This window comes from Seriola dumerili, unplaced genomic scaffold, assembly GCF_002260705.1.
Source record: "Seriola dumerili isolate Sdu_G_001 unplaced genomic scaffold, Sdu_1.0 BDQW01000110.1, whole genome shotgun sequence".
Taxonomy (NCBI): Eukaryota; Metazoa; Chordata; class Actinopteri; order Carangiformes; family Carangidae; genus Seriola; species Seriola dumerili.
Window position 1 is genome coordinate 595,277 of NW_019174365.1, and position 17,948 is coordinate 613,224.

The 17,948-nt window shown below is 37.9% G+C and overlaps 2 protein-coding genes across 2 annotated transcripts; both read right to left on the reverse strand.

Moving 5' to 3' along the window:
• Positions 1–3,324: 3,324 nt before the first annotated feature.
• LOC111223090 (sodium-dependent neutral amino acid transporter B(0)AT1-like) lies at positions 3,325–10,240 on the reverse strand. The gene is made up of 12 exons (XM_022747119.1): positions 10,042–10,240; positions 7,992–8,132; positions 7,717–7,854; positions 7,384–7,565; positions 7,170–7,280; positions 5,953–6,065; positions 5,678–5,806; positions 4,912–5,068; positions 4,629–4,833; positions 4,353–4,512; positions 3,709–3,871; positions 3,325–3,498 (listed from the first exon to the last, which is right to left on the reverse strand). The coding sequence occupies exons 1-12, from the start codon at positions 10,238–10,240 to the stop codon at positions 3,325–3,327; spliced, it is 1,872 nt and encodes a 623-aa protein (XP_022602840.1).
• A 1,694-nt stretch (positions 10,241–11,934) lies between these two features.
• Positions 11,935–17,282, reverse strand: LOC111223028 (sodium-dependent neutral amino acid transporter B(0)AT1-like). Its single transcript, XM_022746994.1, has 12 exons — positions 17,040–17,282; positions 15,614–15,754; positions 15,393–15,530; positions 15,116–15,301; positions 14,905–15,011; positions 14,715–14,827; positions 14,441–14,569; positions 13,837–13,993; positions 13,554–13,758; positions 13,299–13,458; positions 12,922–13,084; positions 11,935–12,686 (listed from the first exon to the last, which is right to left on the reverse strand). Exons 1-12 carry the CDS (start codon positions 17,236–17,238, stop codon positions 12,537–12,539), a joined length of 1,848 nt encoding a protein of 615 aa, XP_022602715.1. The 5' UTR covers positions 17,239–17,282; the 3' UTR covers positions 11,935–12,536.
• Positions 17,283–17,948: the final 666 nt, after the last annotated feature.

The following is a 17,948-nucleotide window of genomic DNA, read 5'->3' on the forward strand; positions in this document are numbered from 1 at the left end:
AGACATCATTAAAGTCTTAAAGTGATCATGCTGTGTTTATTCAATCAGTCAAACTTTACACATTTAACAGGTTTTGTTAATTAAAATGCAAGGCAATGTGCAAAACAGAAGAAAAAAATAAGTAAAATGACATTTAAAGCAAGCAGATGAAAAAAGTAAAAAGTCAGTAAAAATAAAATGTATTAATAGTACAATAGTGACAGTAACTGACCTAGATGTAAGAAAAGGTGAAAAAATGCAGCGAGAAACTATTTCAGAGTCTCTGTCCATATGTGCCAAATGCTGCTCCAGCAATCTAATAAAAAGATAAGCCTTTAAGAGGCAATGTGGAACTGTTGAATTCATACTCCAAACAAGTAGGGGGCAGCATATTACCAGAAATTTAACATACCACACCATACCATCAGACACACTGACAAATCCCGACGGACCAAAAGAAAAATCCCATTAAGTTTTTACTGGCGCTCTCTGCATGCCTGATATTAGGGGTGTGCATGAGAGCGTGCTGCATGCATGTTTCCGGGACTGCAATCACTGGCTACTCACAACCGAGTATCAACCCTCGTTCTGTTAATAAGCTTAGTTCACTTTTTTTAATAGTTTAAACTAAAATACTTATAGCTCTTGTAAACTCTATTCTAATATTAACCTGAGGCTAGTGACAGAGAAACAGATAGAGCACCCAGTGACTTTTTGGAAAAACTTAAAATACTGTTCTTAGAGGAGAGACACCAATACTGCCCCATCTGCTCACATCTACTCTGTTCAGTGAGTGGCGAAAGGTGGGGCAGCAGTTTGTTACCCAGATGGAGGCTGTGCGCTGTGTGAGAGACAAAATAAGAAAGATATTGTGTCGCTTCTAGCCATCTCTCTGAGTGATCATTTTACAAGTAAATATAGCCCAAGTCACAGCACAGTCGTTGTCTTTAACTCGGTTTTAGCAGCAGAGCAGCAGTTAGGAAATGGCTTGGAAGTGATTGCTGGTTAACATGTAGTCTTAATGGGCCATGTGTCAGTCACTATTTTAAACTTACACCGTTGTCTGACAACAGTAACAGAAAAACATGTAAATGAAAACATCTTTATTGGAAATTTTGGCTGTATTAAAATACTATATATGTGAGCACAGAGAGTAGGAGAGAATCTAACAGATAGAGGGCTGAAACCAGCTGACACTAGGCAGAATGTAAATAGGATGCAATCATGTCATGTCAATCATGTTAATCTGGGGCAGCCGTTTTGATTGCAGATTGCAGTTTTAGTTACACTGATTATCTGCAGATTAGAAAGAACTGAGTTAGTAATAATAATAAAACCTTCATGCCTGTGTTTCCTGTCTGTGACGATGAGCTCAGGTTTATTCTCTTCTCCCTTCCCAACCTGTTATATTGTTCTTGCCAATGTTGATTCCCATGAGGATGTACTCACTGACGAGCAGCACACCAAGTGTTAATTAAAGATTTTTTCGGTGGTAACTTGCATCAGGTACTGAAATTAATGACTGACTGAATCAAATACAATTCGCCACAAATGCTATAATATGTAAAACCGTTGCACAAATGCTTGTGAAATTGATTCACAGTTACATCAAAAGCTTCATTGCAAAATATTTTAATATTAGCCATTTGGCTGGATCCTTTCTGTGAGTAGTTTTAGTCTTGGTCTCAGTCAAGGAAGCACTTAAGCGTTTAAAGCTTATCGACTTAATAATTCCCATATTTGACACAATTAGCTCATGAAAAACCATAAATGTAAAAAACTGTAAATGTGAATTGATTTTCTCCTACATCTCATAATGATTATTGACATCTGTAATTCTCTTTCTTTTGAAACAATACAATTCCAAGTCTGTTTCTGCCACCTGCTGGTGTAAACATGCTTCTGCAAGTCCCAAATAGTGCATGCGTGCGTGCGTGCGTGCGTGTGTGTCCTGTTCTGCAAACACATAATTTGCAACTGCAATAAAGAATCAAAAAATGTTTAATCCTTAAAGCATTTTTGAATGGAAACATATTTATTAAACACAATAATTAAACAAAAATGTGCAGAAATTAAATTAAAAACAGCAATATCACAACAAAAAGTGCGTCTTTAGCCTCCTCCACCAGGCCAGACAAAACAAGAAAACTTGTTCTTTTTTTCAGGCTCTGTTGCTGCAGGTTATACATACAGTACACAAGCTATGTTCATACATACTCATATCCATACATATATACCCGTAGGCACAAATACATGCATATACTTGACTGTACAAAATACATTCACATGTATATGTATGTATATGTTTTACGCATACATATGCATACCCCACATATATACAGTATATTAATATATATACATACTTAAATGGCTCAGTAGTAGTGCTTATGTACATATGTATGAAAGAGATATATGGAATTAGACATTTGTTCAAAACAATGTAATGATGCAAAGGTTTGTAGCCATAATTTCTCATTCATATTGTTAATCTCTCTTTTTGCACTCATAAGTCCAACTGATTCAGTTTTTGTCATCAATGTAATTCCAAATATATAATTTAGGGTCTAAGGGAATATTCTCTAATAATTTTACATAAAGTTAATGTAACTTACTTCTAAAATATTTGCAGTTTTGGGCATTCCCACTTCATTTGAGAAAAAAATCCTTTCTCCTCATTCATTTTCTGCCTGTCTTATCTCTGAACTGTATAATTAGGGCCTACACACACCGAACTGATATCAAACAGCTAGTGCTGATGCATTGACTCACGTCAACTTGTGTCTTCTCCTCTTGAACACACCACAAGGGCTATTTATTATAAATATATTAGGCCCCATTGTTTTTTAAAAAATTTTTTGAGGGATCATCTTAAAGTTGGCCACATTATGAGTATGTACTAATATTCAAGTTATCGGACAATTCATGGTGTGAAGGTAAAAATTCTGTTGAAAGTAAAGTGAGTAAAGTTTTAAAGTGACAAAAATATTTTAATGACAAAACTCACAAGCAAGCTATATTCATGTACAAAACTACATGCCTGTTGCTAAACAGGATCGGCAGCTATAGAGCGTGGATGGATGAAAAACAGTATAATGTCTTGGCTTTAATAAAATAAAAAAAGATGCAATACAATAAGAAACTCATTGATAGGGCAGCCATAAAGCATGAGCAGAAATATAACCAATTTCCATTCATTGACATCATTAACAGCTCAGTCTTGTGCCCCACAGTTTGCAGCAGAAAACCAAATAAGCTTAACAGATTTTCTTATGAAAGCAACACAACAAATTAAAAAAAAAATCATGCATTTAGTTTTACTCTGAATTTTACGATGTTTGAATTACTTTAAGAAATTTGCCTAATTTTTTCTGTGGATGCACATTTTTTCTTGCAGCCAACAAAGATCAGTCGACATAATGCATACACAGGCACTGCCAGGCTGGGGACTCCGGCCAAAAGAAATATGACTGCACTTATCCATGAAGGGTACGGTATTGATGCCAGCGATGGAAACTCCTCCTGTAAACCACAGAACAGTATGATTACTGACAAGTAAGTGAGTTATCATTATATGCTGTAGTATCAACAACATTTATCATAAAAATATTATATTATGAATTTGTCTTTTTTAATAAGGCGTGATCAGAGAAAAAGGGCTTGGAGTTTCAGTCTGATCCTACACCCAAATATTAATGATCACAGATTACTGTTATGAGTTTGTGTTCTTACAGAGTTGGGGTCCCAGACTAAATAGGTGAGCTCCTCTTGGGCTTGGGTTACCAGGTAGAAAACTAAGATAACCAGGATGATTAGAGGACTGATGAGCCTCCATGAAACCTGCCAGAAGATGGAGGGCTTATGTCCAATCATGAACTCCATGTCCTCATTGAACCTGTCACACATGAGGGTTTTAATTAGATTATGATATATAACTTTATTTAATCAGGAAAGTTCCTCACAGAAATTAAAAAGCTGTTTTACAGGAGGGTCCTGGCCAAGATAGCGGCACATACAAGACAGACCATACATGTTACAAAACATATATCAGACTTAAAATAAAACAGATACAGTATAATACCAATAAACAGTAAAGTTGTGGGATATAAAACCAAAACAGGGGCTGAAAGGTGCTAAAACAGTAGAGGGGAACTCCAAGTAGACTGATACTTATCTGTAGGTTGACGTGACATAGTGACGTAGTCATTTTTTCCATTAAAAATATTAATCAGCACAGCTTTAAGTAAATATATGGATAACTGTTATTATCTTTAATATTTAATCCATCATTAGAACAAAGCACAAAAGTGGCTGCTAATATTTCACAGTATCACACAATACTGTATTAACTGAATACAGGAGCTTTGTGCACTAACCTGTCTATGCCGTAGATGTACACGACAGCTATCAACTCAAACAATCCAATGGTCAGAAGTGGAACCGATCCAGCAAAGTTGTCAAAGAGAGTTACCCAATAAAGCCCTGAGTGCTGCGCAAACAGGAGGGAGATGACAAAGGCAACAACGCATGTTGTTCCTGAAACACACATGAACAAAAACAGGGGAGTTTGTGTTAAAACACAAACCAGACAATCGCTTCATCTGCGGTTGCAAAGCCGACTTGTAGATTAATTTAACTACAAAACAGAATACCAGTCAGTGCTTCCTGGGGCCATTTTTTAGGAAACATATTCAGGTCTTTCAAGGGTACCACCACTCCTTCAATGTTGCCAAACAGGGTCGAGACCCCCAAGCAGAGAAGCATGATGAAAAATAGGACAGACCACGCTGGAGAGCCAGGCATCTTGGTGATGGCTTCTGTAAACACAATAAAGGCCAAACCTGTTCCCTCCACTCCCTGAGCAAACACAATTCAGATTAGAGTAACAAACGGTAATAACTGAGGAATCTGATAGATATTCATCAATATAGTTACCTCGCTGAGGAGTTTGTGCATGTCACAGGTTTTGATGTCCAATCCAAGAACAGTGTCAGGATAGGAGCTGTTGAAATGATTGAACACTTCCTCATAGTTGCTCGTAGTGATGTTATCTTCAGGAAGTTCAAATGCGTTTAATAATGTCATGATGTTTCTAGAAAAAAAAATATGTCTTTGATTAGTAACTCTGGATTACTGGAGTAAACAATACAAATCATATTTGTATTTTTTTTGCCCCTCAAAATTTGAGTTATGTACACAACTGAAGAATTGAAGTTATGGATAGAAAATGAGTATTTTGTTAGTCAAGTTATCATGATTAAAAAAATATTTCAAAAATCCAGTTTTGCTATGCTCATTAAAGACATTACTGATATAAACAAAACTCTGACGGCATTAGAAACATTTGATCTATTTTTCCAAGCGTTAGGGCTTCCCCTTTTTAGATTTTGATTGCACCTTTAAAAAAGTCTTCAAAATGCACTTTAAAATACAAATTCTGTGACTAGTCACTCGCTGATACGATGATCATATTTCTCAGTGGCCCAATAACTCTTTTCATCATACATATGTGTGTGAGTAATGTAAGATAGACATAACAATCTCTAGACCCGTTCTCTTAAGGCCCAATCAATAATTTGTTTTCCATATACAATACATCTGAGAGTAATACACATATAAGTGAAGAATTGTTTATCATTATTGAAAAAAGGCATTTTAAAAAAAGGCAGGGTCTGCTTAACTTTTTCAAAACTGTACTCACTCATTGATACAGTTGTCATATTTCTCAGTGGCCCTGAAGCCAATGATGGTGTAGGTGACTGTGGCAGCATAGATTGAGGTGAAACCAGTAATAGCAGTCAGGATCACAGCATCTTGCATACAGTTGTTGCTTGGGAGAGATAACAGGCAAAAAATGAAGGACACATCATGTCTGACAATGGCTACTTTCTTTTTAATTTTCATTGATGTGAGCTGAATAAGAGTTGAACTTCTATGTGGTTATAAAACACAACAGGTCTTCTAAATGTCTCTTACTGAACAGGGTTGTAGCTTGAGAAGGAGATCAGGCCTCCCCATGCTATACTGAAGGCATAAAAGACCTGGGCACCTGCATCCAGCCAAGTTGTTGGTTTCATCAACTCCTCCACCTGCAAAAGTATGTAGTTTTGAGCTTTGAGATGCAACACATTTTTTTTGGCTAGACTGGCCATGGGCCAGCGCTACATCCGTGAATGTCCCTGACTGACTGACTGAGTGGTAGAGTTCAGTGAGTGATGAAGTTTTACCATTGGTCAGTGCAAGTGTTGGACTTTTCCCATTGGCTGTTTCTCTTTCAAAACGACTTGGCACAAACAGTTTCTATTGCACTATCGAAGATCTTTACAAGAGGTCCACAACAACTATCTTATTTCTGCAAATAGTGGCCAAGGCTTTTACTTACCTTAACTGCAGAAGGTAACAGACCTTTATTTGAGGCAGACCTTTATATTTAAGTCCCTCCGTTTAACATGTATAATTGGTCTTGCTGGTATTTTAGTACAAAGCCTTGTTTTGATCTCCTCCTGTTTGCCCAGTTAAAGTTACTGAATTACGTGTAACTTTCCAGTTGCTGCCGTTTCTGTTGTTTACATGCTATTCAGATCTGATAGTTTCTTTAGCTGTGCTCTTTCTCCTTCCCATTCTCTTAGATCTCTCTTGCTTGGTGTGTCTCATGTTTAATTATTCCTCTACCCCTTTAGTAATAATGATACATGTAAATAAAGTAGTTTATTTGCCGTAATGGAGGCAAGGCTCATGAATTGGAAACGTGGCTTAGCCTTAAGCCCCTGGTTTACACCATGGTTATGCCAAAGTGTTGGTGCAGTACAAATGTACAGTAACCCTAATTGACATGCACATTATATAACAGGCATCAAGACAGGCATCTATATTCTCCTGGTGTTTCCTCTGGCCAGTCCGACTATGGAACAGTCTATAGAACAAATAACCATAAAATCAGAAATGGACTTTCACTCCTGTGACAATGGCTTATTTATTTTTTAGCACATTGTACTATTACATTTTGACATAAATCCGGAAGTTTAAAGTGTTTTGGCATGCCTGGCCAAGTGGCGCTATCCATGGTACTGAAAGGGGTATTTCATTCTGGCATGTTCAATTAGCATTAAATCTTTTGTTTTGTTTTGTAAAAACATATATACTATATATACCAGGTTAATATATAGTTTTGGTTATCAAGATTTGAAACATACGTCTGGTGTGAAGAGGAACTTTATTCCGCTCAGGGCTCCTTTAAGAGTCAGTCCACGGATCAGGAAGATGGCCAGCACTATGTACGGCAGGATGGCTGTGACATACACTGCCTGAGGTGAAGACAAGATATTAAAAAAAGCATGAAATAATAGTGATAGTGATTGATAGTTGTGATTCAGTAATGTATATTATTTAACAGCAGGTTCAACAAACCTTGCCTGAAGTGCTGATGCCCCGTATATAGCAGATACAGATGAGTGTCCAGGCAGCTAAGAGGCAGACTACTATGGGCCAGTGGAGTCCCTCAGAGTCAGCTATAGAGGCTGAACTATTTAGAGTCACTCTGTAAAAATAGTAGTCCACAGTAGAGCTCTGTTGACACTCTGGTACAAATGCTGCAGGGGCAAGAGAGAGGTTTTTGCAAATGGTTTAATCATGAGTAGAGTTCTTACTGTGTTGAGAGAGTGTGTGTGTGTGTGTGTGTGTGTGTGTGTGTGTGTGTGTGTGTGTGTGTGGTGTGAGAGGAGAGAGTGTGTTTCCAAATACCTGTCCCATTGTCAGCAAGAGGACACTGGGTCCAAGGCAGTGGGTCTTGAAAGGAGTTGAAGAAATACCACATGATCCAGGCTATTAAGGTGTTGTAGTATAGTCCAACCAAAAAGGATACCAGCATGGAGGCTATACCTGAGGGACAGCACCATTAACTGTGATTTCACACTCAGATATTCATTGAAAGCTTTGCGTTGCTGTGCTGTCTTGTTTTATATGCATTTATTTTGCCTCTGCTTTGGACATATTGTTCCAGAGCCTATTTTACTTACCAATACCAGTCAGATAAGGGCTGATGGCCCTCCACACTCCCACACTTCCTTTCCTCAGGCGCTGGCCGATGGCAAACTCCATCAGCAGGAGTGGCATTCCCTCCAGCACCAGCAGGATCAGGTAGGGGATCAAAAAGGCTCCTGGAAAATGAAGGCGATCAGTGTTACAATATTAAATCTGTATTACTGAATTTCTGATAATCGGAAGCCTTGTTAAAATCCCAAAAAGAGCAGAGTAGCCTAGGGTGTAAAACATTCCCACAGGATAGGGTCATTAATGATACTGACCCTTGTGACAGCCCCACCTGCTCTTTCTGCATGTCTTTCTTGTCCTGCTTTGTTATCTCTGTGCAGGTAGTTGGTTGGGTTGTTTGCTCATACCTGTAACCTCTGCGCTGAGTCTCTGAGTACATAATGGACTGCCTTTCCTCTGTCTCATTGCTGGACTCCTGCTATCCTCCTGAGTATATACTGTTTTTCGGTTTTGTTTGCTGATATTCTAGAAGAATTAACTCAAAATTTCCCCTAAACTGAATTTGCTCTCATCTGCTGTTTGCTAATCTGTGTGTACGCTTTTGTTGAATTTGTACAAATGGATAGCTAAACTCAGCAAACACTTTATTAATCTGTGTGCACAGTTCACTAATTTGTTTACTCCAAGCCATTGTTTTTTTCTTGTTTATAACCACTGGCAGAATCAGTAGAACCCCTTTACATTGCTTGATTGCTGTATTTACTCAAATACAATACAATAAAATCAGTTATTGCCACAATTGGTTTTATTATATAGTTACAAAAACTTAATGGTAACTTCTGGCAGCCCTGCCAGTGATTTTAAGGTGTATAGTGTAGTCCAAGTTACTGGTATTTTACTATGAGCAAGCACTAGTTTACAAGCTAGCAAGATAGCTTGAAGGCTTGCTTGTAGAATAGTCACTAATTGTGGTTCTAATGCTGTGTGCATACGATATATTTTTGTCGCAGTTTCCCATTTTTAAATGGCAAATATATCAATATCCAAGTGGTAATTCCAACTATTGCAAAATCTGGATATTTCCTGATTGCTCCGATATCAGTCTTGATGTTTTAGAAAAGTGCCTGAAAACACCTCACATTAGACAAACTCCATCATGAAAACATAAATTTAATGGATATAGAGCAATGCTTTACAGTCTAGTGCAGTATTTTTAGCCTCTACAAAGCTATCTTTGTAATTGAGCTGTTTGATGACGTATCACTCTCAGGTTGCAAACATGGGAGTCTTTCCAGTGGAGGTGATCCAAAGCTTGGATATCGGTTGCAACAACCAAAAACAAACACAAATCAGAGCAGAACAGAGAAGATGCTAACATGAATGATTACAAAAGGCAACAATTACAATACTGCTTTTCGACCATTATTATTATTTTTATTGGTGCTAGTAGTAGTAGTCGTAGTGGTAGTATTTGAGTATTTGTGGTGGTAAAAAGTACTTTTAGCACTACTACATATTTATTTATAGGAGAGAATATTTATTCATACTCTCTCCCTCATACTTACTCATAGCCTCCCTCCCAACACCAAATATACACGTTCTCACACATAAACATGTACACATACTTGCACTTGCATAAACCAACACCAAGTTGACCAACATGAGACAATCTAAATCCCTTATATGTCCTGGTTCTTTAGTAGCTGTGCTGTGCTGTTTTGTTTTCCCTGTCTTATCCTATTAGTGTGTTGTCTGTTGTGTTGTAGTAAATAATAAAATTAAATTCTAATATATTATCTTTAGAAAATTGTCTCATCTCCTGTGGCTTAATCCACAGTATTACTTAACACAGCCACTTTTGAAGAAAAAAAACACAAAGTGCTAGTGATTTCTTTGAAAGTGAAAGAGTTCAGAGTTCACTATATCAACACTTGCCTTTTGAACCTTTCTTTTGAGGACTCATACTAATATTGCACTGCTAGAATTTGTCCCTCCAGGAAAATCGCAGTGGAAAGACCATAAAGTTACTTACAGTGATATAAGAAGACATCTTTTTAACATTCTATCTCGGCTTACCTCCTCCATGGCTTTGACATAAGTAAGGGAATCGCCACACGTTGCCAATACCAATGCAGAAACCCACACAGGTTAGGATGTACTGGGCTTTGTTGTCCCACTTGGGCCTGTCACTGGCCTCCTCCTTCTCTAGCCTCTCCAGATCCTCATAGTTAGGGATCCGCAGATCCAGTCCCCGGTTGGGAAATACCAGTCTCATGGCGAACCGGCTAAAGCAAAGATGTTAACACGATCGTTCTTGGACGTTGAAGTGAGCGCTTGGAGTATGCACTTGCCAAGGTTGAGACATGTTTATGATCTTTTACTTTATCTGGTGCAGTTCAGATTGGCTAGTGCACAGTCTGTACTTCTATTTTTATACCACCAGTCTTGCTGAGTTGTTGCTCCAGGAATATTAAGAAGGGGTATCAAGTGTAGGGGACTGTTGAATGGAAGGTTCGCCAAACTAACTCTAACTTTACAGCTGAGGCAGTCACTCACTGAGTAGAGTTTCACCTTGAGAATGAAGTGAACCCTCCAAGGAGGTCAAAGGATAGAAAACCTGTTCACTTGCCTCCAACCATGTCATATGGATTTATGAACTCATTCAGAGATAATAGAAGTTGGTATGATTTCATAAAACAAACCTGAGATTTAGTACTAATCAAAACCGGTAGTAAACACTGTTTCCAGTTGTCCTGGCCATTGTTAATAATTGCTTGTTCAGGCTTTATAATAAAGTTTTATAATGCAGTTCTATAAGCTGGAATATACTTCTGTTATAATCATGAGAGACATCCCATATATTTTATAACATTTGACACCATGTTCTAAAACAAAAAACACACACACCACAATTTTCATAATTTGAGAAAACCACAAAAGGACTCCTAGACTCTGGATAACTTTACTGTGTCCCCCACTTCTGAAATTACCCCAGAATGCGTTTATGTTGATGATGTAACAATTCATGAGCGTTGTGCTAGCTCACACGGTTTCATGTTAAATCTACTGTGGTGTTCTACCGATATTAATGAGTGACCTCGTGATGATGCCTCAGTAGGATTCAGGTGTTTTATAAGACATCAGCACATGGACAGGTACATCATGTAAAGCTTTCTGATACTGTTATCGTTATTTTTGTGAATTATTAAAAGACAATGGTTTGGCAATTGTCCAGATGCACTAAATGAATAAGAAGCAAAGTTCAGTTTGGCTGGAACATTCTTCAATAACAAGTTATTTTATAGTAATAATTAGTTATTGAAGTTACTTATTATTACTTGTAAATGATATTTAGTGTATTCTGTATTGGCACCGCGGACTGCTGATCAATCCATGTCAGCGTTTATTTATATTGTTATAATGAAAAATAGAATAATCAGATTAAATCATACAGTAGATCACTATGCTGTAGTTGGATGAGTGCTCAAAAAATGGATTTATTATTTTAGCAACTATGTTATCACATTATCACAGTTGAAGAGCCTTTTACATTTCTCCTGTACCTCAATCATATGCAAAGTATCCTGCCATAGTGTGTTGTGCTTTCCTGCGTCTGGTTCACCTGACCTTACTACCACTCGGTGTTCTCTCAGTGTGATGTCTCCCTCTCTTGGCCAATTTGCTGTTCTTCTTCATTTTTAAACATCTATACTGTGTGGTTAGGTCCCACACACATGAAGTGACATCAAACAGCTCATGCTGTTAAAGATCAACTGATGCGTAACCTCATCTCACCTCCTGTCTTCTGTTAAAAGTGACTCTTTAACACCACGAAGAAAACTATTGTATCTAAATGCAGATGTAATTTCTTTGAAAGAGCTTCATCGTTTATGGCAGCCGTTAGTCTGTACTTCACATTCAAGTTTTCTCCAGAGGTCATATGCACACAATGCTCAGATTTTGGCCATTTTCATAAAAGATTTTATTTGCTGTAATTTTGTTTCTTTTGATAGGCAGACATTTTTTTAAATACTGGAGGGTATTTCCTATAGTTTTCACTTATTCAACTTTTATTTTCACTCAAATACATCAAGGTAGAGCAAATTTAAAAAATAATATAAAATAAGAGCACAAAAATCCAAGGCTTGTAAAGTTATTTAGTCAAAATTATATTACACTGAGACAAAAATGATTTCAACAGCAAAACTTACAAGTAAACTATACATTTACAAACCAATATGCCCCTCTATAAATAGCATAGGCAGGTAAAAAGCATGTATGGATCGAAAACTAATGTTGTCCAATGGAACGAGAAATCTGTGCAATGAGTAAGTTTATTTATACAGCAGCCATATAACTACAAAATATGAGCAGAAATTCAGAGTATGTTACTGAAGTGCGTCACTAAAACATCAGCATTGTGCATTTAAACATACCCGTGCATTCATATAAAACATTGGAATTCTTGTGATGTTAATTGACTTTAAGAAGGCAAATTAAATAACCTTGCAAATTGTTGTACTCTGAAATGTATGACTTAAAACATTTTAGGAAATTTGGCAAATTTTTTCTCAGGATACAATTTTTTTCTTGCAGCAAACAAAGAGCAGTCGACATAATGCAAACACAGGCCCTGCCAGGCTGGGGACTCCTGCCAAAAGAAATATGACTGCACCTACCCATGAAGGGTACGGTACTGATGCCAGAGATGGAAACTCCTCCTATAGAACAAATAGCAGTATAGTTAGTGCATTTAGCATTCAAATGCTTTCCAAACTTTGGTGAAATATGGTGAAGCTATTTAATATATGCTACACAACAGAGGAAAAACATCAGGCTAAAAACGTTTGACGTGCCATGTAATTTGTGTATTTTGCAATGAGGGATCAAAAAAACAACATAAAGCAGGAATTCATATGCTGTTAAATGAGATGATCACAGATCTTGTGTTCTTACAGAGTTGGGGTCCCAGACTAAATAGGTGAGCTCCTCTTGGGCTTGGGTCACCAGGTAGAAAACCAAAATAACCAGGACGATTAGAGGACTGATGAACCTCCATGAAACCTGCCAGAAGATGGAGGGCTTACGTCCGACCATGAACTTCAAATCCTCATTGAACCTGACACACAAGAAGTTTTAATTTAGTTTTGAAAAGTTTTGAAATATGTAATGAAATCCTGTTACACAGGACTTGAATAGGTCTAGGGTTTTTTTCTCAAAAACTGGTAGAGATTGGTGCTGGTAAGTGTATGGTCATATTGAAGCCAGTATCAAGATGTAATGCAAACACAAAAAGGCAATGTGTTGCTAAAATAGTTTGAATAGGCACTAACCTGTCTATGCCGTAGATGTACACGACAGCTATCATCTCAAGCAATCCAATGGTCAGAAGTGGAACAGATCCAGCAAAGGTGTCAAAGAGAGTTACCCAATAAAGCCCTGAGTGTTGCGCAAACAGGAGGGAGATGAGGAAGGCGACAACACATGTTGTTCCTGCACCAAACAGAAAGCAAAGACAAACACTAAAGATGTTTTATTAGTAGATGAAAAGCTGAGAAACTGACAGTTGATTTTTAAAACCAGGTTACCAGTCAGTACTTCGTGGGGCCATTTTTTAGGGAATACGTTCAGGTCTTTCAAGGGTACCACCACTCCTTCAATGTTGCCAAACAGGGTCGAGACCCCCAAGCAGAGAAGCATGATGAAAAATAGGACAGACCACGCTGGAGAGCCAGGCATCTTGGTGATGGCTTCTGTAAACACAATAAAGGCCAAACCTGTTCCCTCCACTCCCTGAGCAAACACAATTCAGATTAGAGTAACAAACGGTAATAACTGAGGAATCTGATAGATATTCATCAATATAGTTACCTCGCTGAGGAGTTTGTGCATGTCACAGGTTTTGATGTCCAATCCAAGAACAGTGTCAGGATAGGAGCTGTTGAAATGATTGAACACTTCCTCATAGTTGCTCGTAGTGATGTTATCTTCAGGAAGTTCAAATGCGTTTAATAATGTCATGATGTTTCTAGAAAAAAAATATGTCTTTGATTAGTAACTCTGGATTACTGGAGTCAACATTAAAATATGGGTTCAGATTTTTCAAGTCTGTCTTAATACTTGCTAGTGTGTCTGTAAAAGATGGGGACAACATCTGACAACGTCAAAAATGTATTTCAAAGTACAGTTGAAGCTATCGAGGCTTCAAATGTCTGACTTGGTATGCTGGGTGTTTTCCAAAGCTATGCCATGTTAGTACAGATTTTCCTCTCTGAGTTATTATCTGTTATACTGTAACAGTAAGCAAACACTGTCCTTGGGAAAACTAAAATAGGAGACTTTGTACTATGTAGCAATTGCATAACTTACAAGAGATCTCTATACCCTTCTTTAAAGGCCCAATTAGTATTTTCTGTCAATATAAGTCAGAGATGAATCCACATATATTTGCTTATCATAATCGAACTGTACTCACTCATTGATACAGTTGTCATATTTCTCAGTGGCCCTGAAGCCAATGATGGTGTAGGTGACTGTGGCAGCATAGATTGAGGTGAGGCCAGTTACTGCCGACAGGATCACAGCATCTTGCATACAGTTGTTGCTTGGGAAAGATAACAGGCAAAAAATGAAGGACTCATCGTGTCTGACAATGGCTACTTTCTTTTCCATTTTCATTGATGTGAGCTGAATAAGAGTTGAACTTCTATGTGGTTATAAACACAACAGGTCTTCTAAATGTCTCTTACTGAACAGGGTTGTAGCTTGAGAAGGAGATGAGGCCTCCCCATGCCAAACCAAAGGAATAAAAGACCTGGGCACCTGCATCCAGCCAAGTTGTTGGTTTCATCAACTCCTCCACCTGCAAGAGTGAAGCGTGTGAGATTGATTTGAGATAAAACACACTTTTTTTTTTTCCAATCTAGATTTGAAACATACGTCTGGTGTGAAGAGGAACTTTATTCCACTCAGGGCTCCTTTAAGAGTCAGTCCACGGATCAGGTAGATGGCCAGCAATATGTACGGCAGGATGGCTGGGACATACACTGCCTGTGGTGAAGACAAGATATTAAAAAAAGCATGAAATAATAGGGATAGTGATTGATAGTTGTGATTCAGTAATGTATATTATTTAACAGCAGGTTCAAACAAACCTTGCCTGAAGTGCCGATGCCCCTTATACAGCAGATAGCGATTATTGTCCAGGCAGCTAACAGGCAGACGACTATGGGCCAGTGGATTCCTCCAGAGTCAGCTATAGAGGCCGAACTATTCAGAGTCACTCGGTAAAAGAAATAATCTATGGTGGAGCTCTGTTGACACTCAGATACAAATCCTGAGGGATCAAAAAAATATGCATAAATAATGATGCAATTAGTATGCTTTAGTGTACATGTGTATGTGTGTGATATAAATGTGTGTAATACCTGTCCTATTGTCATTGAGAGGACACTGGGCCCAGGGCAGTGGGTCTTGAAAGGAATTGAAGAGATACCACAATATCCAGGCTATTAAGGTGTTGTAGTATAGTCCAACCAAAAAGGATACCAGCATGGAGGCTATACCTGAGGGACAGCACCATTAACTGTGATATCATACTCATAGGACGCCAGATACCCGGTTTTGCTCCAGAGCATACTCTACTTACCAATACCAGTCAGATAAGGGCTGATGGCCCTCCACACTCCCACGCTGCCTTTCCTGAGACGCTGGCCGATGGCAAACTCCATCAGCAGAAGAGGCATTCCCTCCAACACCAGCAGGATCAGGTAGGGAATCAAAAAGGCACCTGGAAAATGTTAAATGTATGTGATCAGTGATTTGAATTTTCAATTCTAAAAATGTGATCTTTTACTGGGACATAAATATCTCTTTGTTAGTGTTGTCGGCAGTTCCTTTTTCAGTCACCATGACAGTTGCTCGGTAACACTGACATACAGTAAAACTGCTCCTTTCCTCGGTGATAATGGTTTGGATGGCAGTGCCGTTTGGTCTTCCATTTCGGTCCACAAGAAAATACCTCATGAAATTCAAGGAACCCATATCACTATTCCACTCGCTGCATTTAAAAGTTTTATGCTGGTGTAATTAGATTTTGGACAAGGCATGACAAATGAGTATGATGAGGTGTTGCAGATGACAACACATATATGGCCTTTCGCGGATGGAACTTGGCAGCGTTGAAATATGACATATAAAATGTTTAAATAAAGAACTTTGCTGATAACGGTAATTAATAACAGTTATGTATTAACTACAGTGTACACTCAAAGGTGACTCATTTGTTGTTATATAAAATCGTGATAAGCAGAGTCAATGCAATTTGTAATACAATTCAGTAAAGTTTTTTACTTAATGGACAAAAAATATAATGCAATCTTATCACACTTACAGCAGACACAAGTGTAACATTGGTATTGTTTTGTATCCATCAGTATATTGCTGTTGGCATGGACTATGGACAGTGGTTTTAACTGTATGGACTTAAGTTAACAAGTCACCTTTGAAATCTGTCACATCTCCTGTGGCTCAGTGCGCAGCAATGACCCATTTAACACAAACATATACACATCCAAATATATGCAGTATGAATGCATTCTTAGCATTCAGTTTAAACTCAATTGTAATGCCACAGGTTAGTCATTACTTCAGAGAACCTCATACACTTGAGAATCATTAATATAACTTGATGCTAATTTCATGCCATTCTGTCGTAGCCATGAATGAGTGATATATTTAACTTACCATTTATCCTCAGGTACAAAGGACCAGTGATTTTGTTCGAAGTGAAATGGTTAAGTTCATGGTTCAGGTATTTGGCCTTTTACAAACCCGCATAGACAAATTCTGCACCGTAAAATGTCCCTTAGAGGAAATATACATACATAATTTCATGATAAAATAATTCCTGGTTACCTCAAACATACATTCATTTGTAAATCATTACATCGCATTTACATTTACTCATTTGGAGGACGCTTTTATCCAAAGCGGCTTACAAGTCAGGAACATTACATCACAATCAGTTATTCAACTTAACCAGATATGTCCGTTTCCCACCTGTCTCGGCTTACCTCCTCCATGACTTTGACACAAGTAAGGGAATCGCCACACGTTGCCAAGCCCAATGCAGAAGCCCACACAGGTTAGGAAGTACTGGGCTTTGTTGTCCCACTTGGGCCTGTCACCAGCCTCCTCCTTCTCCTTCCTGTCTAGATCCTCATAGTTAGGGATCCGGAGATCCAGTCCTGGGTTCGGAAATACCAGTCTCATGGCGAACACATGTGTACTGAAGCAGAGACGCAGTGTCTACTACAGTACAGTTGAATCATTAGTGAGGGGTTTGTGTATAAGTATGAACGTCCACATGGAAGCACTCAGCAATGTTGACATGTTTATGATCTTTTACTGTTGCAGATCACTGATTAGCCAGAGCACACTCTGAACTTACAGCCGTATATATAAGTTAAGTCATAAATATATACATATAAGTCATTCAGTTTCATAATTAAATGTCAAATGTACAAAATTTCATGGCCAATCTGAAAAAAGATTTTATTCACTAAAATAATTACTAAGCTCATGCTGGATGCTCCTTTGTCACAGACAAATGAGAGGGAATCACATTAATTGCTTTGGTGATTTGTTAGTAGTGTTTTATTTTGAAGGTTTATTCAAAATCACTGTTACAACAGGAAACTGTGTCATGCAAGTGTTGCCAAGCAAAATAATTTAAAGTGCCAGTAAGCTCATGTATTCTACATGATTTACTCTTATAATACATAGGCCTATTTCTTCAAATAGTAACCAGTAACCTTAATGTTGCTCTTATGTCTGAACTGGTGAGAAGAGTATTGATACAGAGTACAGATGACAATTTATGGCAGTGTAAGTACAGTTTTGTAAAATACACCAAACATTAAAACTTTACAACACTCCCCCACAATAAAAAACTAACAAACTTATAGACAACAGTTTGACTA